The 25,270-nt window shown below is 41.8% G+C and overlaps 1 protein-coding gene across 1 annotated transcript; it reads right to left on the reverse strand.

The window, feature by feature from the left end:
* Positions 1 to 275: 275 nt before the first annotated feature.
* Positions 276 to 24,512, reverse strand: zbtb47b (zinc finger and BTB domain containing 47b). Its single transcript, XM_020645847.2, has 6 exons — positions 24,080 to 24,512; positions 7,978 to 9,351; positions 6,638 to 6,785; positions 6,079 to 6,194; positions 5,102 to 5,246; positions 276 to 4,305 (listed from the first exon to the last, which is right to left on the reverse strand). Exons 1-6 carry the CDS (start codon positions 24,080 to 24,082, stop codon positions 3,878 to 3,880), a joined length of 2,214 nt encoding a protein of 737 aa, XP_020501503.1. The 5' UTR covers positions 24,083 to 24,512; the 3' UTR covers positions 276 to 3,877.
* Positions 24,513 to 25,270: the final 758 nt, after the last annotated feature.

Below are 25,270 nucleotides of genomic sequence, written 5' to 3' on the forward strand. Positions count from 1 at the left end.
CTAAAATCCTAGCTTTACTGCCGTCTAATGTGATAACATTTCATTAAAAACTTTATACTTCACTTTTTAACAATTTGAAGATTATTTTGAGAAATGTTGTCATTTTCCCACTCAAATGATGAAAATGTGCATTTTGGTCTATTCTTACTGCAATTAATTACTGCACTAGTTTGGAAACCCATAAATAACAGATTCTAAAGTTCATTTCACTGATTCCAAGCAGTGGGGTCTGAACAACAGAGTTTTCTTTAAACAAAAAAAGTGTCTAAAAGGGCTGAACTCCTGCCAACATGTTGTCAGCAGATTCAAAACAACTGCCTTCAAACTGTGGTCACTGAACTGGAGTATAAAGTGCTTACGGTTATCAATATCCTTTTTTTCCCCTCAGTTTGGCAAATAATTTTCTCTTGGCATGATATACAACAGTCACATATTTGGACCCTTTCATGACCTGAACTAGTTTCTTTAATAGTGATCAGAAAAGAAACAGATCTGAAACAGCCATGTCTGAAAGTGACACAAATACTTGTTTGCACAGTGCAAAAAGGCGGACCAGAACATAGAATAGCAGTTTAGGTGCATCGCCAAACATCACCTTAAATTATACTAAGAAACAAAAACACAGGTCAGCCCTCACTCAGCCTGTCTGATCAAACTTGAACAAACAACATTAATACATTAACTGCTCATCAAATATGAGCATACATTTCAACCATCAAATGTATGCTTTATGTTTTGAATTTTTCTGGAAATTTTAAACCTTTTTTCTGTTTTCATGTTCCCTATTATGGGCTAAAGTGAGGCAATCAAATTCAAAGTGCATAAGTCAGTAGTATTGACTACTATCTCCTCCATTACCATCATCCCGAACTTAAAACATTCAATTCCCTCCACCTGTAAGGCAAACACACAAACTATAACCACAGTATCTCAGTTTTGTCTCTTGGGCAAGTGCTTCTCTTAACAGTAGGCCTTTCTGGGAGAATACATATAATGCATTTAAATTTAGCCTCATAAATGATTATGTGTTACAAGGCTTTTTTTAGCATTAGACCTCTTAGATAGTGCAGTTTACCAAGGTGCCACAAGAGAGCAACAGTCTTGTGTTTTGTGACATTGACAGGAAGCCTTTAGTCCTCTCTCTCTCTCAACAATCAGAGGTCACATCTAAAGACCAGATCATACCTCATCAGACTGCCTAAAATTTCTAAATTGTAGTTCGTTACTGATGCTGGAGGTTACCTCCAATTAAGCAGTAAATTTGATTAGTAAAGGCCAGAATATAGTGAACAATTTCACTGGTCTAGACTTTTCATTTAAAGGGCAGTTTCAAACTGGACCCTGTACAAAATGAGAACGATAAAAATACAAAACGTGTTAGACACACGAAGAAAAAAGAAAATAGTACCAATATCAAATCACATCTAATGTGGCCCTTACCATTTAGTTTCTGAAATACATAAATTGGGTGAACTTCAACATGAGAATACACTAAAGGTGCTTAAATGTGTCGTTTAAATAAAACAATGAACAGATTATTACATTTAAAAAAGCTTAACTGCAAATTCCAACTTTCTGTAGTACCAGCCAAGACACATATGGGGGCAACATTCAACTGACTCTCCAAATGTAAACATGAGGATTTGATAACGAGGAAGAAACACACCTTAACTATATTTACAGGTGAACGCTACACTTAAAGTTTGCTATCTCTAGGTAAAGTGAGCAAGAGTGCATCAATAGTGCACAGCGAATATTTTTGGATTAGTAATTGATTCAAACTAAGAATTTAAAGTATTACTCTGATATTTTGGATTTTCTTCCACCCTCTATTATTGCAGAGAGTTACATGAGAAAACTGATACCTTAGTCGTGAATTTGGTATAAAGCTTGAGCTAGCAGCCAGTTGACCTAGCTAAGCGTAAATACTGTAAACAGTAGGCAACGGTTAGCCTGGATTCATCCTACAAAATCTGTCTACCTACATCTTCTGTCTACCTACATCTTTAAACCTTGTGAATTTAATTTATGTTAGTTTGATATGTACACAAATAGTTTAAAGATGAAAACAAATTCAAAGTCTGGCTTTCTTTCAATTGGATGTAGCCTATATCATGACCTTTGCTAGCCGTCTCATTGACAGCGTTTTGTTAAACTAAATAAAAAAACAAAAAGTGTTTATTGAAATTTTTTCAACTTTTCTTATTGTACAAGTACACTTAAAATAGTTTACAAAAACTGTTTGGACCTACAGACTAGGCCAGGCTATATCTGTTTCCTTTTGTTTTCAGTCTTAGTGCTTGGCTAACTACTGGTTAGCTAGTTCTGCTTTTACACACGGGACTGGTAGCCTATTTCACCAAGAAATTAAATGAATGTTTTTCCCAAAATGTAAAATCTTTCCTTTAAGGTAAGAACTTTTTAGACAAATGTTTCAATAAATCATCTTTTTTTTTTTTCAGAAAGTTCATGACAACAAGTGTCAAAAGTGCATGCCGAGACACCCAACTCAAAGCAGTATAAAAAACTGCAGCTCTCTAACATTGATCAGCTTATAGATCACTTCAATAAGAAATTGTCTGGTTTATAATAGTGAAGAGCCCTTTTACTGATTCACTCTTTGTGCCAAAAAAAAATCACTGTCAGTGCTCTTGAAGAGATTGGAATATAAATCTTTATCATTACACAATATACATTATGATGAAATGTACACATTTAATGAACTAAGTTAGCAAGTATTCCATTAATATAGTCACCTGTTGCTTTTTTTATCCTGCAAACTGATTACACAGAGCAGGCTTAGTTGGGAAATGAGCCATTGGTTAATATTAAGAGTAGCTCTATAACCTATGGGTTTGAGTACATTAAATTAAGGTTTGAGTACATTAGTCACAGAAAAGTGTGAGATTTTCTCAAAGCCAGATCTACAGGAATGGAGCACACTTGCTTAATGTAAGCAAAAGAAGAGGGTCAACAAATTATTCAATTTCCTGACTCGGGAAGCTCAAATTCTATTGGCTGCACATAGATATAAAGATCCTCTTTTACCATCTCAGCTTCACATTTCAAACGCACACACACTCACACACACACACACACACACACACAGACGGACACAAACAACACAAACAGAATTGCACAGCTGACTCTCCAGAGGTCTCAGCTTCTCCTACGTCCTTACAAATTGACATAACGTGCCACGAATTACATACTATCACGGTTATAAAAATGAAGACAAATAGGAGTAAATATCACTAGAGTTAAATGTAAGGTGCAGGATCGATTATAAATGCTGTTTAACATTAACTAACTACGTGAGCTTACAGGATTTGGTTATTGGCATTGCCATATACATGTATACGCTCAAAGACAAATCAGCATTTGGTTATTGCTGGGTCATACCAGATCCACTTGCTACAACTTGGCAGAGAATGATCCAAATAAAACATTTTTTTCTCATCATATTGTGGTCTCATTACTTCTGATGACCACTGACTTTAGGAAACTCTTCCTCCCAATTTGCAAAAGATGCTACAATCAACGCATTGTGCAAGGCTCTGGAGAGATGTGTGTGGCGGTTGTGAAATAATAAAACCAGAACAGAGTTGTGAAATTCATGATGAAAAGCGTGGTGACGACATGTCCTACTGGACTCTGAGGTTATCTATTGTATTTAACAGAGTAAAAAATAACTCTTTCATAATGTGGAAGGTGTAGGTTGGTTGTTATGAGGCCTCCATGTAGCCTTCAGTCAGTGTTTCCCCTCAGTGTAAATGTCACTGAGGAGCATCAGTCTCCTGCTGCAGGAGTCCTCGTAAAAGCTCTAAGAAAAATAATATAAATGTAACAAAAGTGCTTTAGATGCTACAGAGATCTGTTAGTTGTTGGAGTTCATCCTACCGGCAGAGAACAGAGGAGGCGGTGGGGGTAAATGAGGGGTTGGTGGCAGCCCTCCCATGGAGTGCAGCAAGGGGTGAAGAGGGTGTGGGCTAGAGGCAGCAGCGGGTGTGGTCACAGATGTAGCAGGGAGCGCTGTCCCATGCTGCACCTGACCGGAGGAGTCCACAGCAGGCAGGCCCAAAGGATGGTCAAGACTGAGGGGGTTGTTGATGTCTGTAACCATGGGGTTGCTGACGCGGAAGCATTTCTCCCTGTGGGCTTTGAGCATGTTGGAGAAGCGGAAGCGCTGGCCGCACACCTCGCAGGGGTACGGCTTCTCTCCGGTGTGGGTTCGGCGGTGGCGCTTCATGTTGGGCCGACTGGTGAAGCTCTTCCCACAGATCTCACAGATGTACGGCTTCTCTCCTGCACAGGGAGGGACAAATTACAACTTCTGCATACATTGTCTACATTAAAAATTAAAAATCAGCATACATTTATATACTATATATATTAATCTTATAAGAAAGAGTGCAATGCGAAATGGGTCACCCAGAGTATCAAGCCACATGCTGTACATGATCATCCAAGATCCAAGGAGCTTTTTGATAATCTTGTAGATAATTGTTTTTTGACGTTTCAATTAAGTCTAAACACATATGTAGGATCACTTTTAGCCAACTTAAAACTCACTCCACACAACCTGCCCTGCCCTAAATGTCGACATAATAAAGTTAGTTAGTAACTAACATACTGTGGCCCGTCAGGAGCATAAGAGCACGACATTTCCTTCAGGAGCTGGTGGGGACCAAAACTGAGCTACAAGTACTCAATTATGATTTTATCAGCTGTTTAACTCAAACTAGATTCTAATGTTGCTACATGTCTAGTATAGTGTCTAATGTTTTTTTCTAACCAGCAGGCATCAACATAAGGTAACCGTTGGGCTTTTTAACCACTAGTTGGCACAATTGGCAACTGGACAGGAAAAAGAAGACTAAATAATGTTCTCAAACACATTTGAAAGACCTCAGGGCTCGCTACGTCTGGTCAGTGACACTGTGAGGACTTTAGTTTGAACTTATATTTATATTTGTAAGGCTTTTTTCACACACACAACTTAAGTTGAAAAATCTGTTCATGGTAGTTTAAAAAAAACAGTTCTGTGATCCAGCTTTAACACGCTTGAAGAAACCTCAGATGGATTCAAATCCTCACTCACCAGTGTGTGTCTTCATGTGTTCGTCAAAGTACTGTTTCATGTTGAAGTCCTTTCCGCACCACTGACACATGAACTGCTTGTGTCCGATGTGAATGCTCATGTGGGACCGCAGCTGGTATTTGTACTGGAAGCGCTCACTGCAGTTCTGAAATGGCAAGCAGGCAACATTTTCACAAACAAAAAAAAAAACAATTGATCATGACTGGTAGTGACACAAAAATAAAAACTCAGTGTTTTTAAATCCACATGTTTGCAGAAAAGTAAAAAGAAAGTGAACAAAAGCCAGACATGCTGATATATCTAACAACATATCTGATTCCACTCAGCTGTGAGAAAATGTGTTTCTGTAAAACACATTGAGACCGTTTTCCATCATGAAACCAATAAAAAGTATTCAACGTGAAATATAAACAGTTTTATGGCATGACACCTGTTGAGTTTAGCAGGCAGCCTGGAAAACAAGAACATGTCTAATGTTATGAGGTCAAACTAAAGTTGGAAACGAAAGGACATTTCAAAGTCTGCTTTACAGAAAAGGTTGACATATTGGGAATTATACTATTTGCACAGATGAGAAAGTTAATACCAATGTGACATGTCTATGTAAATATCAAGCTAAGGCCAGAAGCAGATCACTTGACTCAGTACTTTTTTTTCTATTTTGTGACAGGCTGAGAGTAGCTGCTGAAGTTCTCCTGGCTGAACTCTCTAATTTACTCCACAGACACGAACATGGTATCGATCTCCTAATCTTAGTTTTGGAGAGAATTCAACATATTTCCCAACAACTATTCCAGATATTTCAGTCTTATATCATATATTTCCAAAAGCTACCGTCATAATAGCAAAGGTACGGGGACTATTAACTTTGAGTGTGAAAGACTCAAGAAAGTTCCAAAACTGGTAGAAATCTCAGATCCAGTGAAACTCCTTCATGAAAGTGGAGAGTCATAGTAGTGAATAAAAGGAGCTCAAACCTCACACTTGAAGGGTTTCTCTCCGGAGTGCTGCAGAGAATGAACCTTCAGGGACATGCTGCGCTTGAACGACTTCCCGCACGTCTCGCAGGTGAATGGCATGTCCTTCGTATGGGCTAAACACACACATTAACAAAATGTTACACAGTATTGAGTCACTCTTGATCAAATGGCAACAGGAGGACAAGTAAGCAAACTGTTGCCCTTTACTTTACAAGCACATAAGAACATCAGTGGATGCAATGTTTTTATTGGTTCATTTCAATGCTAAGGACCATGAATGCTTTGATTGTGGTAAATATGATAGTTAATCTGAAGTTACACCATTGGTCAGATATACGCCGTCTTTTACACTACTTCCTTAAGAGCTGAAACACAAAAGTATGACAAAAGTAAGTCTGGGTAAAAAGATGTTTATCTGCCAAAACATGGAAGAGGAAAGAAACACCCAAAACAAATCCCCCCCCCTCAACAATCAAAAGGATGTAGGACAGGAAGCTTAAATTAACAAACGGGAACAAAGCGACCAACCAGAATCTTCCATTTCACTGCCACTCACCGACCATGTGCTTCCTGACATGAGCCATGGTGTAAAACTTCTTCTCACAGATCTCGCAGGAGAACTTCTTCTCGGCGTAGCCATGGACAATCTTGTTGTGCTCGTGTAAGGACCACAGTTTTTTAAAGGCCTTACCACATGTTACACACTTTAGGGGGAGAAAAACAAAGTTATTACTGGAGTTATTTGGGTATGACACATTAAGGAGATCATTATCAAGACCGGCCTTTGCAAATACAATCCAGGTGTGTGTGCTTATACAGATACTTGAGCGTGCACTGTAGCAAAAAGCAATTAGAGCCAGAAGATTAAAGCGGCAAATGATCTTCAAAACCACAGCAGGAGTCCAGCTGCTCAATACAGAGTGGGCAATAGAGGAGGAACAGAGATAGAGATCAGAATTGATTATGAATAACTACCAGTTCACTGACTAACCGACTCAGTTTAAAAAAAACAAAAAAAACATTCTAAATACTGTTCATACATTAGAAATATAAGCCAAAAAGAGGCATCAGTTTGTGTTTAAAGTAGGATCCATGGTTTACCTGGTTTGCCTCAGCTTGGTTTGAGGTGTAATTTAAGGATGTTTTGTGAGAAAATGTTTTAAATACATGCTGCCACCTCCTAACTGAAGCTCAAATATAATGTTTTTTCTTCTAAAACATCAAGAATAATGGTGTAATGATTTGTTTCCCCACCCAAATGAGTCTCTGCAGAGCATTTCGTCAGGCTACATCCAGCTCTTATTAGCTTCATCAATATGTAGGATTAGGTCAAACTCATCGTAGACTGAGGGGTACAGTGAGGGCTGTCAAGAGGCCCAAAAACATACACTGCTCCTCACGTGGGACATGATAACAGAAAAAAAATACGCAGAGCAACAAGTCACCCATGTGCAGAATCTGTTGCTGTGATGTAGCGAGTGATCCAGTGATCACTACATTACGAAGGTCGCAAAATATTTCTGCTCACACTTGCGTTGCTGCATTGCTCAGCTGAAACATTTATTCAAAAGGTAAACAGGGGTGTGCAAACAAATCCGTTTTTTTTTTTTTTTAAAGCAGTTATACTCTGACAGGAGGGATTTAGACAGATAATTGACCACAGCAGCTTCTCTAGTTCATGATGAAGATCAGCCCTGACATGCCTGCATTGGTCAACAAGTCCATCAGTTGAAGCAAACCTACAATATTAGCTCTGATTTATAGGCTCACCATCATCACATTGAATAATCTTTAACTTCATTTTTCTGTTGAAGTACCCTCTCTAAAAGTGATGGGAGGAACAGAACTTTAGAACTAGGACGTGAGTAAGGGATAGTTGTTTGTGGTCAGTCATACCTGGATGCTCTTCTCACAGTCAGTCTGTTGGTGCAGAAGCAGCTCGCTCTCCAGCAGGAAGCGCTTCCCGCAGTTATTGCAGATCTGCATGCGGTTGTGTGTGACGTTCATGTGTTTCTCCAGGTACCAGCGGTTGTTAAACACGCGGGGGCATTTCTTACACGGGAAGTGTTGCTTCTCCTCCAGCCTCACTTTCTGACTCAGCCCCTCCGCGTCCAGCGTCCTCTTCCCGCCCTGCCGCTGGTTGGCCAGCGTGGCCTCTGTGAGCGTCTGTCGCATGGACGCAGTTGTGCCCGCCACGGCAAAGGCTCTGGTGCCCCTGCGAGGTCGATCCAACAAGGCCGCCTGCTCCAACCCTGGAATGTTTAAAGTGTTCTCCTCCTCTTCCTCATCTTCCTCCTCGTCATCCTCCTCGCTACTCTGCCCAAGTAGGTCCCTCCTCTTCAGGTCATCGTCATCCTCTTCTTCAACTGTGTCTTCATTCTCCGCCTCGTTCTCCTCGTCGTCCTCTGAGTCTGGCGCGTTGTCATGGCAATGACCAAAGATGGTGGCCGTCTCTGTTGCGGTCAACGACTTTCCCTCTGACCCCTTTGACACATTGAGGGTCTGGTTGTTTAAGTTGACTTCAACGATGATTTGGTCTCTGTTGAAGGAGGCGTGGCTATCTGCCGTCTTTGACTCCTCTCCGTTGCTCTCTACTTTGCACAAAGAAGCCATGCCGGCGTTAGCCCCGCCCCCTGACCCATCCTCCTTCTGGTAATACTGCTTCTGCTGGGAGGTCGACTTCCCTGCCTCCTCCACCCTCACAGAGAACGGGCTGCTGCCATCCCTCTTGTACACCCTCCCCAGCTCTGACTCCTGTTTGATCTCCGAGTACAGCTGGCTGGGGGGCAACGCTGGGTCACTGCCGCTGAGCCCCTCCTGATTGGCCATATCGGCACAGGTGGTCCTCAGCGAGTGGCTGCTGATAAGGTCACGACAGGAGGCCGCTATGTCGCTCATCTGAAGAAGGGTTGCTGCGTTGAGGACGTCACGGACAGTGCGGCTGCTCACCAGCAGTTTGGAGGTGTAGATGAAGTTGAGGATTTGCTGCAGGCCCTGAGAGGTCAGAGCGTCCAGCGACAGGTCCACCTGACGCAGCTGTTTGCTCTGGGCGAAAAGGGAGTGGAAGAATGGGCTGTAGGCCGCCAGCACTCCCTTGTGGGCGGGGAAGGTGCTGTGTTGACGCACCAGAACGATGTCAACGTCGCAGAGGTCAGGCTGGAAGAGGCGCTGCTCGTTCAGCCTGTCCATCAAACAGGTGAAGTGCAGAGCCACATCCTCCACCAGAGAGAACTCAGCAGAGGGGAAGTCTGTGGTCTTCTCCACTATGAGCTAGAGAGGGACGGAAGAGAAGAAACTGTTTAGATATGAATGACTTTATTATTACATAGAAGTACAATTATTTAAATATTTCTTAACGTTCTTCCTTGTTGTGTGAATTTGCATATAGGGGCTTATTTAGAAAGAAGCTTTTCAAACTCTTCAGGACTACAAATTCCGTTTCTGTGTATGTTCTCAGCCAACATGGAAATGGTCCTCTCTCTCCTCCGAAAGGCTTCTTCAGTTCTGGTTGTGACTGGTTGAGGGAGCTAGAAATGTCAGCCTCTGTGGATCATTAGCATGCTAATGGGCAAAGATGACTCACATCAGAGGGGTTAGCTAGCTGAGTCGTGAGTCAACACCCCAGGTCATCTGGGGGACACTGAGGTCACAAGTTCCCAACAGAGGCCCCAGTCCGACCTTGTAACATGCGACCCTAACGACCCACAGACCATCCTTGACCTTGACCTGATTAAAGACAGCGTAAATGTCTAGCTCTGTCCACCAGTTAGTTTAGAACTGAAGAAGCCTTCTTGAGGAGAAGGGAAACAACTTCAAGATCTTCAATTAACTCTAGTTGCCTTTGGATTAAGCATTGATTTACAAATTATGTTTTCTCTTGGAACATGTAGCCATGTTATTTTCCTTTATTTTCAATGAATAGGCAAAAAAAATAAAATAATAATTAATGGAAAAAAAGTTGACAAAAGCAACCCAAGTTCTTTCTTTTGAAATTAAGCTTTCAACTACTTCTATACATGCAAATTGACCTCCAGAAATAGGCTAGCTATTATGTAGCCTTATGTTTGTATGTTTTGGGACCAATGTTCATGCCTAAGACTTAATGTAGTTTAACACCACTTCATTATTCTTTGTACCTCAAAGGAGAGATGTGTGGTTATTGTTCTATATGTAGATGTATACAAACCACAAGCTAACCGAACAATTATTGAAAACATATTATTGTTTTCTTAAGTGTTCTGCACAAAGTCACAGACTGTATGCATGCAGCACTATACGAGTCAAAAGGTGTAACACTCAGCTCTCTGTACAAGGTCCTCCACTTCCCAAGGTGGGTTTATTTTAGCACAGGAAGGGCAGGGTTTCGATCCAGACGGGATGTGAGTGGGGACAGAGCAGTGAGAACAGCAAACACACACACACGCAAGTACACACACACACACACACACAAACACACACACACACACGTATGTGATGTGCAATCATGCACAAAAAAACACAAATGTGCACACTCACGCACACACACACACACACACACCAACAACAAACACAAACACAGTGTCTGGTGTCTGCAAGGACTGGCTGGTCAGAGCATTGGTATTCAGTGCCATCTCCATCCCATTAGCCGGCTCTCTCTGCACACCCACTCGCTACACCGTCCCTGAGGAGCGCAGAATTATGCACAAGACAAAACATGTCGGGAGAAATAATTAGGCAAACCATGCCGAATAAATACTAACTAACCCTCTAAACAATTAATGGAATTTATCATTCTGGGCATCTCTTAGAGGCAGAATAGGACAAGTATAGATATGAGCTTTATTTTGGCAGACATGTAGTTAAAGAGGATGTAGCTGTGAGCTGTAATTACATCCTTGATTCTCTTCTCTGTATTTTGAGGCCGGACAAGAAAAGGACTCTTACAATAAAAGGAGAAAGGAAAAGGACGAGACACTAAACGAGTCATTTATTTAGGTACAATAACCATTGTGGCATTTATGTAACACTCTAAAAGAGCATGAATCAAACTAAAAAAAGACAAGTCTATTGTTCTTTCCGCTGAAAAATTGTTCTTCGACTTTTCTATCCAGATGAAAATGACTTTTCTTTGTTAAGGCCAGAAAATGGATTTGCATTCAGGCCTCACCTTGAAATTGTGGCCTGTTTGAAGAATTCAATTATAGAGTGTTAGATTTATTCATAGTTTTGAGCTGCTAAATTGGACTCTGAGCCAGAGAGGAGCGGAGATCGGGTTATCTCTCCTCCATGCGAGGCTACAGACATCGCCCAAGGGCAAAATGCTGCAGCCTTAATCAGATCAAGTGTAAGTTGCAGACTGGAAGTTATGCTCCTTTGGTGATAACGATCGACTCCTTTTTCTGTGGATTCAAATGGGACAACACAGGCGAAGATTCAATTCTACCGGATAAGATGTCAGAGCACATTAAACAACAATGGTTTAGGACGAAAATAAAAACACTTTAAATGGTTCAAAGTTTTCCACGTTGTTATACGTGCAGTTGTACTCGGGCTATGCTCAAAAAACCAATATGGCGATATACTGTCATGTGCTCCTTGCAAATGCAATTTTGTTCCGGCATTAGAAAAAGCCAGATCCCCATATCAACAACAATAAGAAAGAATCAGAAGTAAAGCACTTCCTCTGAAAGGCTAACCTTGTAGCAATGTCAGGTTAGACAATGATCAACTGTAGTGTTTGTGATTCTGCTCTTGAAAATATGATTCATTGTTTTATTTGCTCAAACTGTTCAATTGTGTGCTCATCATTACTATAATTATTATTTCAAGTATCTTTCTACGGCAAAGTTATTCAGATGAAAATGCCCTGAGAGTTGATTTGTACACTGATAAATAATAGAAGGAACTCAATCTCTAAATGATTCATTATTTTATTCAGGACAATGCTTTAAACTATCAAATCCAATAGCAGACAGTCGTATTCAGCCTGCAGCTGCTGTGTCTGTCCAAATACAATAAAGACAACGACACCTTGTCATATTTCATCACACTCTGCTTCAAAAACAAACTGAGCGAGTACTTTGCATTTAAAGGACTGCATGCATCCACTTCGCTCCATCTTTGAGTGTCATTAGCTCCTTCTCAGCACCTTTCTCTCCGCCCCTCCTTTCAGAGGAAATGTCAGGGAGAGAGCTTGTTTGCTGTCATTAGAGAGAGCGCCACCTTTAACCAGCCTCTCAGTCAGATGTCTCCTCATACATTATTCATATCGAGCCTGACCTGTGACAAACATGCAGCGGGGGGATTACTGACGCACCAAACAAGAGGTGTCATTTAAACAGGCTTCAATCAAAGCCCTGTACACACTTTCTACACTCGACTGCTAAACACAACATGTGGGGGGGGGGCGGATCTTTGTATTATAGAGGCCTGTTTCACACCCCAACTCTCCGATGTTAACTCAGTGTTATTTAACTAGTTTCAATGTTATTTAACTGTGGCTGTGGGTTTAAAAAGGAAAAGACAGTTAGCTTTAAATAGGTTGCTCCATGAAAAACAGTATCCTGTCACTGAGAGAACAGTCGCCCCACTATGACCAGTTAGTACATGTTTCTGAACTTTTGTTGACATGAAATGAGCTCAGTTCATGAAAGGAGTCTGCCTAGTCTTCACGGATTTGTAGAAGTTCAGATATTCATACTTTTCTCAGCACTTTCAGAAATGTGTTTAGACTTTTGCCTAAATGCTGAAATTTCGACCTTGGACACAAACATTTTCCCCTGATTTCATGTTCTTTCTACACCAAGCTCAGGGTGTGAAGCTTGTATGCTAATACAGATACAGATATTTTTTGGGTTAATCAGATACAGATAATTACGTCTTTGCACATCTTAGTATTTGGTAGATGCTTGATCATCTGAGATGGTCTTCAACAGCAAATGAAATTCCTGACTTTATCCAAAACATTTTTAAGGATTCATTTGAGTGTGTGTGTGTGTGTGTGACATAAAATGTGCCCACTTATTGAAGATTGGTATATTTTATTAAAATAATCAACAACAAAAAAAAACGAGAAAAACATTGCCCTGAGCACCCCAATAGCAGTGGTTTAATTCAAATTCAATGTCTTAAAAATGGAAAACTGCTCACTTCTATGGTTTTGGTGAAGCTGCTTAACATTATGCTGGAAGAGAAGCTAATGCACGTTTAGCTGTCTTCAGAAACAGTAAGACAAGCTCACAGAGAGACGCAATGAGTCAGTCAAAGCTTGTAATAATAAAAATACATTCTCAGAGTAAATCTTCAACCAGATCAACCACGTCTAGGTCAGCGTGGTCTGCACTTGGCAGATACTGGAGCCCTGGACCTGAGCCAGACAGAGCAGAGTCTGGGAATGAAACCTCTCTCTCTTACTTGACTTTCACTGGTGAGAATGCCCTTTCTCTCCCACACCTTTGCACTGGACGGCCCATGTAGATTTACTACTCTGTAAAGTCTCCATCACTGCACAGCCGAGCTACAAACCTTGGCTGTGTCGTGACCTCCACAGAGCTGCCGTTTGGAAAGTGGTCTCACGAATGTAATATACATGAAACATCACAACAATATAACTGCAAGGCCACTAATAAGTACTGCACATGAAAACCTTTAATTTGAGCTCCGATAAAACTTTATAATGCCTTCAATTTTGTAACCATTTTAATGTTTCATCTCGTGTTATAATAACCGCACATCGTTATTTCGACAGATTTATGAGCCGGGCACGAAACAACAGCTACCTCGACTGGCTTGCTGGCCAGTGAACAGACTGAGCCATTAGCGGGGGCCAATGTCAGAGCACAGCGTAAAGTCGTGGACACATCAATAGTGCGAGGGAGGGCAGGTTGTATTCAGGCAGGAGGGAGTCCCAGGGGGAGAAACCTGCGGGGGGGGGGGGGGTTAAAGCTTTCTCTCTGTCTGCATACAAACAGTTCAGACTGAACTCGGTGTCCTCAAACGTTCAATTCTCGACCCTTTTTAAACTGAAGCAGGTGTGCTGGGGGACAGACACACAACTTTTATTCATTGATAATTATTGTTTAAAAAAAGAACTATAGTAGAAAAGTCTGAACCTCAGATTCTCCACCATCAAATTTGAGAGCAGTGACTCATTTAGAATGAAACATTGATAACCACGTCAAAAATAATAATAGTCACAGGACGCTGACGGCCAAACATGTATGGACGATTAAGTCCTCCAAGCGGGCGGCAAGGGTTCAAGTCCGACTCTCCGCTCCCTTACAGCACTTCACTCCCTATTCTCTCTCCCCGCTTTCCTACTCCATCCACTGTCCTCTCGAACAAACAAGGAAAGTTTGGTCACTTAAAGAGTACAGTCGACACTTGCTCATTCTTTCAAGTGTCCTGAGAAAGCGTTCGTTTTGATTTGGCACACGAGTGACTGATGAATTGATTGGTTTTCTGTGCATATGAGAACAGTTACGCCAACGTTGACATATCTTTGACAGGCTGAAAAGAACAAGCAATTTCTGGGTGGAGTTTGAATTTAAATCAAAAATAAGTGCAGGATGCAAAAGCAGCCAAATGTCAAACATGTGCACAGAGATTTCACTTTACTGGGAAATGACCAACAGGTACAAAAAAAAGAGACATTCAACAAGCCACAGTGGAGACAGCTCATGAGTTCATGCTCCGGCCCTCTTGTCACCCAGCGGGGAGGGGGGTGGGGGGGGTGGGGGGGGGGTGGTGGGGGGGGGGGGGGGGTTTGGGGGAATCTGCTACTTCAACCTACAGTGAAGAGCACACTCAGCACAGTGCGCCGGTGTCATGCGGAGGGGGTCCAGCGTAGGGCTCGTTGTGACTGACACCCAGAGGAAGGAGAGCGGGCACCGTGTCAGGCCTCATCTCAGTCACTGGCAAGGAGACTGTAGGAAAAGAGCCCCCCCCCACACACACACCCCACCCCCTCGCCCCCCTCACGCACAGATCCCTGAGTCATCATCAGGGCAGACGAGAGCAAAGCATGAGAGAATATAAACTCCGCACACAGAAGACACCCAGTTACACCAGCAAGGACTCACAGCGACATCCGAGCGTAGGTCAGACTCCATGTTAACGCCAGCAGTCGGCACGGGACAAGGGCATGTCGTCTGTGGTGGAGTCCAATCAGACAGCCATTAAAAAGTCATCAGGGTAATGAGTGACACTGTGTCCTCTGTGTGCTCACCAGACCTTCCCTGCAGCCGCGCCAAATGACAGAGAGTTTTATTCCCAGAGAAACCCCAGCCAGAGGAGTGCATTCTAATTCCCTTGGTGTGAATCGTGGCACTGCTTCAACTCCTGGTTTTCATCTGGTCAAGGAAACTGGCAGGGCAAGAATGGCAACAGCCTGCCAAGTTGTCTCCCTGCTCACGACTTGAGCCGGTCGTGGGTGGATCGCTGTACAAACGGGGGGGGGGGGGGGGGGCATCCCTGACCCAGAGCATCTGTTAAAGGTAGCGTGTCCATCAACATTTTTTTTTTTTTTTTTTTTAAGCTAAAGATGCAAACATACACAGAAGTGATACAAAAACAACATCAGGACAGAGACAATACAAAAGAGGCACAAAACAACTAGAAACAGTCATAGCCTCACTGAATTGTTATAGGATGATTCAGTATTGTATAAAAAGCCCATTCACACAGCTACAAACTTTAGTCATGCTAAAAGACTGTATAACAACTTCAATAAGACACACAATGAGCCACTACCAGGTGTACAATGAGCAACATCATGCACAAAACTACAAAATGATAACCTCAAAGAGACACAAAACAACCTCAAACAAACGCAAAATGATTGAAATTATACCCCCAAACCAAACTACAAGAACATGATTAATGACCACAACATGACCAAAAACAGGGAGGGGAGGTAAATATACAACAGAGATTAAAACTATTGCTATAGTGATGCAGTGAGTTGCAAATCAAACACAAAGAGATGCTAAAAGACATCAACAAATAAAATGTATAATGAGCACAAAGAGCTGCAGAACACCAAGGAAGACACCAATGATCACAAACATGAACGCTTCCATAAAGATAGATGCTGAACATGCAAAAAGACACTAAGCAACAACATGCTTTTGATCTGGGTGTCTAATACAGCAGAGTCCTGGAGGCCATGATCACGGCTGTGCCCACGGGCCCCGCCGTCTCATAATCTGTCCGTGTGACTTGTGAAAGATTTCTCCTCTGTCTGCAGTCTGCGCTCCCTCCCCTCCCTTTCCCTTCCCTCCTCTCCAAATCCAATCAGCACAGAGACCCAGCACTGACCTTGAGGTAGAAGAAGCACGTACAGTAGCAGGAGGAGCACAAGTACATCCACCTACACGTCTGCAACGCTGGAAGCCTATGCATGCACACCTGCATCATAATCATGCATTTGCGCTCATGTCAGGAAACACAAAACAATTAAATCTGGTGTATATGTGATGACACTGCTGCTGCCTGCAGAGAGATAATAAAAAAAAATGGATCTAACTGCCGCTGGAGTGGCTGGATGTTGCTCCAGAGGAGACGAGGCCAGATTGGTGACAGCAAAAGTGACAAGGTCTCACTTTAAACAAGCATCATTACAGAGCTGTGATAAAAAAGCTAATAAAAAAAATCCAAAGTGGAGAGTCAGGGAGAGCCATGAGCGGGTGGCAGCACACTGCACTTTCACTCGAACTGTTTATCAGATAATAAAAGGATGATTGTGATATTCTACTATCATGAAATCCTGTAATTTAAATGGTGGATGGGGTTCAAGTTGAAAATTAACCCTAAAAACATTCTCAACTTTTACTGTGAGTTACCCTGGAGAACATTTTGCTTAGTCAATATTTTTGAAAACTTCATTTATTGATGGATATTTTCCAGTGAACAAGAAGAGTCTAAAGAGCCCTCGGCTTGATACGCTGAACGGCCTCAACACATGGCAGTAAATTAGATTTGAGGTAAATGTACATCAGGATAAATTAAGATGTTGCTAAATCACTTTCAAACATGCTGCTGGTTATTCAGTTTTATTTCCCCCTACTTTAGCTAATTATTTTATTCCCCTCAGCCTATTAAAACATTTCTTTTTTTTTAACCACAGCAGGCACTGCTGGCTGCAATTAATAAAGACAATATTATCAGCAGTGCTGCTCTAATCCCAGACATTCAATCTCCCCTCCACACTGTAGGCTTTTCCCCCCCCGTCTTAATCTACCAGTTTGGACTTGTCCCAGCGTTGCCCTCATGGAGCTCCACCAGCTACCGCCACCATTAGATTTAAATACATTTCCATCTATATGTAAATGCAACCACAGGTGACAAGCCAATCTACAACTGATACGCGTTTACCAGAGCATGAAATTGGGATGCACAAACAAAAATAAGGATGAGAACAGCATGAGCAGCATCTCTGTGACGTACAGTGAATTAAAATATGACAGCGTGAGCAGGACCGCATGAGCTGAATGATCTCTAAAGTCTTGTTCAAAGTGTACAGGCATGTTCTTTGAATAAGTCGACAATAGTTTGTTTCAGAGTGCTAAAGTCATGGGGAGAGTGTGTGTGTGTGTGAGTGTGTGTGTGTGTGTGTGTGGCCCAATCAGAAGTGTTGTAGAAAGAAGACATCAACCAGGCTGTCTGCAGTTGAGATGACTCTGACGAGCGGTTGGATAATCAAAGAAGCTGCCTGGAGGCGGGTGTAAAGGGGGGGTCAGAGATGAGGTTAGAGCGTCCGCACTGAAGCTCTGCCAGGAAGCTTGTGTCTGGGCCAATGAGCGGGGAGAGGAAGCGCTGAGTCAGGAAGCCTGGCCAAGAGAGAGGCCCGTGGTGCTGGCATCTCCTCCTCGCACTCACAACGCTTCACACACCAGCGCTCTGCTGGAGTCATAACACACTGTTCCCAGGCCGACACCACACAGCCCATGTGCACACACGCAGGGCGCACACACTCGCCTGCATTCATCGGTAAACACAGGGACCTGACGCCAAATACCTGTGGCTCAATAAAGTGTGGAGGATTGTGCAAAAAGAGATTTTTTTTTTTTTTTTTTTCTGTTTGGAAAATGCACAAAAGAAACAGCTTCAAGTTGAACAAAAAGCAAATCAGTGACGACGCTGCATCTCATTTATTGGAAAACATGACGCAAAGAGTGAAAGATAAACCATTAGGCTCTATTAGAGACTAAAGATATTTCTGATGTGTAGCAGCAAGCAGGTGGAGACATACCTGAGGGCTATTACACCAGATGAAGCTGTGATATCTTTATTATGCCTTTCATAGCATTACACAAAGGGAGAGAGAGAGAGAGAGAGAGAGAGAGGGGGCTAACACAAGACTGTAAAGAGCTGCTTATCAGAGGAATCGCTCTGTTGTGCCAATACTGTGTGTGTGTGTGTGTGTGTGTGTGTGTGTGTGTGTGTGTGGCTAGCTAGTTGATATGTTTGATGAGAAGGTCAGTGAGGACGGAGGAGGAAAAGAAAAAAAAAAAGAGGTAGAGGAGGAGCATTGGTTTTGTTTAGCCGCAACCAATCAATAGACGACAGAGAACATGAACTTAAAGACAGTCTGTCATTTTCGGGGACTGTTGTTCTTTCAGTGGAGATTATTGAAACAACGTTTGTTCCACTCTTATAACTGGATATTGAATATACAGCTGCAGCCAGTTAGCTTAGCAAAAAGACTGGAAACAGTAAGATGGTTTGATTTGCCCGATCAGAGTCCCAAAAAGCCAGACTCATCGCTAAACTTAGCTTCTTGCTTTGACAGTCTGGAGAGAGGTCTGGCTGAACCCCTCATAACTAAGACTTAAGAAAAGAAACACTCTTGGTCATTTGTACTTGTGAACCAATTACTATCGATGGTCCTGGATGGCTTTAAGCCCAGAGAGCAGTGAGCGTGCCCTTGCACAGTCGGGTTGTGAGTGAACTTGTTCTGATTGATGGTTTCAGATAATAGGGTTGCTAGCTCAGGGGTCGTTATTGTTTCAGGTAAATACAGAGCAGCATGCAGGGCATATAACAACATTACATTCAAAATTTGAGGTTATCTCTATACTTTGTGGTTTAATTCAAAATTTCTTTTTGCATGCGTGTTGCTACTGCTTTGCATTCGTGTTGCAGCTTTAATGCATTCATGTTGAGATGAGATGAGATTCAACTTTATCGTCATTACACATATACAAGTATAGAGTAACGAAATGAGGTTTGGCATCTCACCAGAAGTGCAAATAAGCAGAAAGTGCAAGAGTCTGTGCTATGTACAGTAATTACAAAATTTACAGATGTAGACTAAAAAAAGTGAATTATTAGGTATATATGGATGGCTGGATTAATGGGATGCTATAAATATAAATAAATGCTATAAATATAAGTGTATTCTTAGGATTATAATATACAGATTAAGGTGCAGTGAGCATGCTATACTAGTTTACAGATAATATTGAGGTGCTTTGTGACTTTTTCCTGATTCAAAGAATGCAGCCTGTGTGCATATAAACCTGCTGTTCACCTAGCACACACGAAACCCTCCAACCTTTCGCTATCTGAAAGCTAACATTTTCAAAACTCTTCGAAATGTTGTGGAGTTTGCGAAGCGTTTTTTGTAAATGCATTGCCTGACACCTCCCAGCCACCGTACATAATGCTCCCGGGTGAGACGGGATGGTGGCGCATCCTTAACTTCGAAATCTCGCTCTACAGCTGCTGACGCTCACGATATTATCGCGATTTATTGTTCAGAGTACCGATGTTTTTTTGTTTTGTTTTTTTAAAAGATTTATTTTTGGGCCTTTAATGGAGAGACAGGACAGTGGACAGAGTCGGAAACCAGGGAGAGAGAGAGAGAGAGAGAGAGAGGGGAACGACATGCGGAGAAGGAGGCCACAGGCGGGATGCGAACCCGGGCCGCCCGCATGAGACGACAGCCTCAATACATGGGGCGCGCACCCTAACCACTGCGCCACCAACGCGTCCCACCAATGGGAATCTTGACACCTTTGAATCCATTTATCCCGATTTCACGATTCATCTTTACATCCCTACTTACGAAGAGTTTTGAAAATGTTAGCTTTCAGATAGCGAAAAGGTTGGAGGATTTCGTGTGTGCTAGGTGAACAGCAGGTTTATATGCACACAGGCTGCATTCTTTGAATCAGGAAAAAGTCACAAAGCACCTCAATTCACTGTTTAACAGTTGGTTACATATAGAGGCAAATTGTTGTAATTCTACAGATTCAACGAACAAAAACTGTAGTAGGGAGATTGTGACTGTGTAGCAAAGCTAGCTGTGTTTCTCCCTTAATGCTAAGCTAAGCTAACCATTCGATCGTGGTTTAGGATGTACAGTTTAAAAAGTATCCTTCTTATAGAACTTCTAGCAAGACATCAAATTAGAATCTTTTCCCAAAATGTCACAGGGTACAACGTTTTAAATTGATGTGAAGTGATATTTCGGATGGTTTTTGATTAGATGTGTATTTTTTCTCATGCAAAATCCATAAAACACAGAGAAGGAGCTAAAAAAAAAAAAAAAAAAAAAAAGTGCTTGTGATGTCACCCTCTATAAAAGCCAAACATATATCTTCATGGGTGAGCAAATGAAACAAATATTTGTGCATGAAAAGGCTATCAGCTGGAGTATCCCTGCACTGCTTGGCAAATCTCTAAAAAAAAAAAAAAAAAAAAAAAAAAAAAAGCAGCATGAAAACTCATTTCAGTCTGCTTTAAAGCTCCTCCTAAGTCTCTCTCTCTCTCTCTCGCTCTCTCTCTCTCTCTCTCTCTCTCTCTGGCCTCAATTCAGCTAAGAGTCATAAGAACCATCCAGACAGAGCCCTTAAAAATACTCTCTCAATATCTTTCAATGCCTGACAATGAAAGGCTAATAGAAATCCTCATATCAAGCTGTACACCAAGGAAAAAGCTGTTTGGCCTCTTTGATAATAGAGTTCAAGTCATTTTTTTTTTTTTTTAAAGAAGTGCCACAGGGGTTAAAATAGAGCAACCCATGAAAAACACTGAGCTAGTTGAGAAACTACACAAATGTGGATTTATTCCAAGAAGTAAAACACATGTTTGAAGCAAGCTTGTGCCACTTTAACCACGAGGAACAAAAGAACCCTTACATAAGCGGGGTGAGTCTGACCTTGCTCTCTGCAGCCTTGTCCACTGTTCTTAATCTCAGGGGCATAAATTAGCAGCACCTACAGTACAGTCTGAGTTTCCAAGGAGAGTCGCCTCCCACCAGGGGCCACACATGTCTGCTGGAGTTTGTTGCCGGGGCTCGGGAATGGCTGCACTTGTCACAAGGACTAAAGACAAGTTTCCTTCGCTCAGCACCCAGAGACAGTGAAGCCTCAAAGTCAAGGGTGGGCAGGAATGCCCTGAATAGGCAGTTACGTAAAACTCGCAGCACCCTGTGAGGAGAGAGAAGGAGCCGCTCAGGACCTGACAACGCTCTCTGAAATTAAGCAGCGTCAGAGGGCACAAAGTGTGCATTATGAAGCTCTAATTCAACTGAGACAGCTTTACATGCAGCACATCCACACACACAAAAACATAAAACAGTGTCGTCTAAGGGCCTGGAGACAGTTGGCCCCTGGTTAAAGTAAGACCGTCACAAAATGATAACACAAAGTGTGACCTCTGAGGTTGCATCTCTTTGCAGTCACTGCGTCTCTTTTTAGTTCTTTAAGCATCTCTTTAAAAAAAAAAAAAAAAATCTTTTTTCATCTCTTTGTGGTAATCTTTGAGATATTTAAAGTCGTTGAAGCATCTCTTTGTAGTCATCCTGTGTCAAGTACTACTGGTTTGTGTCTCTTTGTATTTCTTTAAAACATTTTTGGGGGGTCTATTTTGGATGTCTGTGGAGTTGTTTTTTGAATACTTTGTTTCTTTGTGTCTTTGTAGTCGGATCAAGGCTCTCTGAAGTTGTTTGGTGTTTTATACGCGTTCTGTTTCTTTTATTTTTGCATGACTTTGAAGCAGTTTGTGTTGATGTTTTTTTTTTTTCCCTTTCTTGTTTTGCGTCTCTTCTTTCGCTGTTCAAACAAATCTCCAACCTAAATCCTAACATTCTTCATTTGCTTCCTGTAAGTTGCCCGGCTTTTCTTTGCAGTAATGTCGCGTCCAGTCAAACTTTCTTGTGTCATTGTGGTTCATTTTACATTTCTATGTAGTTGATTTACAAATACTTTTACCCGTTTCATTTCTCTTTAAAGTTGGACTGCTTCTTTTTGAAGTCTTTTTTGCTGTTTAATTTAAATAGTTTTGTGTCTCATTATATTGTTTTAATTGCTCTCCAACATGAAATACAAAAAAATCTATTACTAATTTTGAGTGTCTTGTTGTTGTAATTTTTTGCCAAGTAAAACAGTTTCTTTTCTTTGTAGTTTGTAAACATCTTTTGTGGCGGAGATCACTTTACATCTTTTTATAGTTTATGTATTTTTACTTATTCAATGTCACTTTGTTGTCATCTTGATTTCTTTTACCTCTGCTTTTATTTGTGTCTCTCTGTAGTTGTTAAGCATCTCTTTTTGTTTATTTGTGTCTCTCTGTAGTTGTTAAGCATCTCTTTTTGTTTATTTGTGTCTCTCTGTACTTATACTTAGTATACATCAAAACATGTAAACAGTCACTCCACACAGAGGCTCTGGTTTTTGAGGCCATGTGATCTGACCCTTCAAGCCGCTGGGCCTGTACCCGGCAGGACGGATCAGTAATCCATCCATGAATGCAGACACTTTATAGGATAAAAGGTGAGACTATTGATAACAACCAAATTAGCATGGACTAATCCGCCGTCACTGTCGACAAAGAAACTGACAAAATTATCTAGGGCATGCTTACCAAAACAGAAGATACAGTATCTCAAATCACCAGCCATTGTATTTGCCAAACATGCTTTGCACTTTATCGCAGCTTACGCTCATAAAAAAAAAGAAGAGGAACACAAACACACAGCAATACCAAACCTCCCTCTCCCTCTCTGCTCCCACCAGAAGCCACCCAGCGAGCACCAGGGCTAACCCCGCTGACCTGACCCAGATATTAACCCAAGCCTCCAGATGTGAACGCGCGCTGGGATTACTCCACCGCTGCATCAGGCTCCACATGCTTTCCTAATGAGGCATCCTAAAATGACCCTGGAGACAGAGCTGACTGTCTGCCTCACTATCTGCCTCTACTCCCATAACGCTCTCTCTCTCTCTTTGCAGAACCTTCCTCATACTTGCTCACATATGGGGGGGGGATAAAAACACCACAACTTCTACTTTAAAATGCATGTAAATCACAGTCACAGAGGGATGTTGGGAGTTAAAGGGAGTCAGACATTTGGCAAACTGACACAGACCTCCTGCAGCAGACAAGACCCACATCAACATGAAACATTATCTGATGAAACTGATGATCAAAACATGTCATTTGAATTGGGATTCCTCTGCACTATGGAGGCTTCTTCTAAATCTAACACGCAGCTTGATTCTTATTTGACCACTACAGACATGCCTGCAGGAGTGTCACCTGCAACAGAGTGAAGTTATTAAGACAGGAGTGACATCTCTCTTAGGAGAATCCAGACTGTGTGCGTGAATGTCAAAGCCTAACAAACTTGTCCTGTCCGTCATGTCTGGGAGAGAGGGGGGGGGGGTTTGGTTTCACCCATCCTGTCATCATTTGCACCCGTCTCGACCTGAGCCTTTATGCAGAAGCGCCCTGATATGAAAGAATTTAACTCCTTCTCCGCATCAATGTAGCTATTGTAGCCATTGCATTCTTTCAGCTGCTTCAATTTCCAACTTGTGCCATGTCGGCAAGTTGCAAACTTCACCGCAAATCAAACACAGCCCTGCAATACAAAGTGACAGCCAGTGGTCCCAGCACATAATGAAGCACAAGTGTAATAAGTTTGATCGGCCTGCTAAGTAGCTCAAATTTGCAAGAGATCAAACAGGGACAAAAAAAATAAACAAAAATGCAGCGCTCCTCTGTAGCCTACCATTTTGATCCAGCGTTTCGAGGCTCAAAGGAGTCCCGGAATAACTCCTTTCGCACCAGTTTTCCCTTCTCCATGAAAATGACCGTTGAATTGTCACATTTCCTCACTATTTGCCTTATCCACAGTCTTTTTTCCCCCCCCCCGTGCTGCTGTAGCATTCAGACAGACAAAAATGCAGAGGCTGCTTTTGCAGGAGGAATTGCTGATTGGAGCTCGGGGATCATATGGGCTTTTTGTCAGACGCTTTTAAAGGGACACGGTACTGTTTTAACGTGGAGTTGAGAGCTAGGCGCATTTCTTTGTACTGTACTTGTGTTTTTTTTTTTTTCTTTCTCTTTTTTTTTTTTTTTGTTGGCCTGTGCAAGAGGTCTGGGAAGGACATGCAGACGTATGGCGCAAACGCAGCTTGATGCGCTTCCTCTCTCAGTGCGCTCCTGCACCGTGTGACGTCACGCGGGCAAACAGAGGCAGAGGTCAGGAAGTTCACTCATCTTACCATTTTTCTTAGTAATTTAAAAACCTAGATTTGACAAAAAAATTTACTGGGAATAACAAACATGTATGTATGCAAACCGACAAAGGGAATTGTTTAAATGCACAGATTTCAATCGGAGCATGAAAGAAAGCAAAATGTCCACTGGGAATGACTGTAAGGGTCGCCCTCAATTACCAGGGGCATACTAACTGAGCTGTGGGGCCCTGTGGCTAAAATGAGGTGTGGTTGTGCTCAGTATTTTTGGTAAACTTGATCAAACTCATTTTTAATTTTGTATGCACCAGATAAGCATTTAATAAGCAAACAAAAGTTTTAGAACTTAATGTTAATTCATGACCCCTCCAAATTACTTATAAAGCTTAGCAGTTTGTACTTGTGGTGGTGGTGTGTACAGTGCTGCAAAAAGCATTCCACATTACCACAAGTTATTTCACTTAGGGCTGCAACTAACATTGCATTTTATGTGGTAAATCTGCTTATGTTTGACGTATGTAACATCTGAAAATGTAAAAAAACAAAAGAAATCTAAAAAAAGAAAGAATCTACAAATATGTTTCCATTGTTACAAATAGTTTTCTAGCAGATTGGTATGTCCAAAATCAAATCAAACGATGTTATCCATGCACATGCAAATTCACTTCTCTTGCATGGAGTGTTCTCCATCCAAGTTTGAGTCTTACTAACCTCCATCCGTA

Source organism: Labrus bergylta, chromosome 20, assembly GCF_963930695.1.
Source record: "Labrus bergylta chromosome 20, fLabBer1.1, whole genome shotgun sequence".
NCBI lineage: Eukaryota > Metazoa > Chordata > Actinopteri > Labriformes > Labridae > Labrus > Labrus bergylta.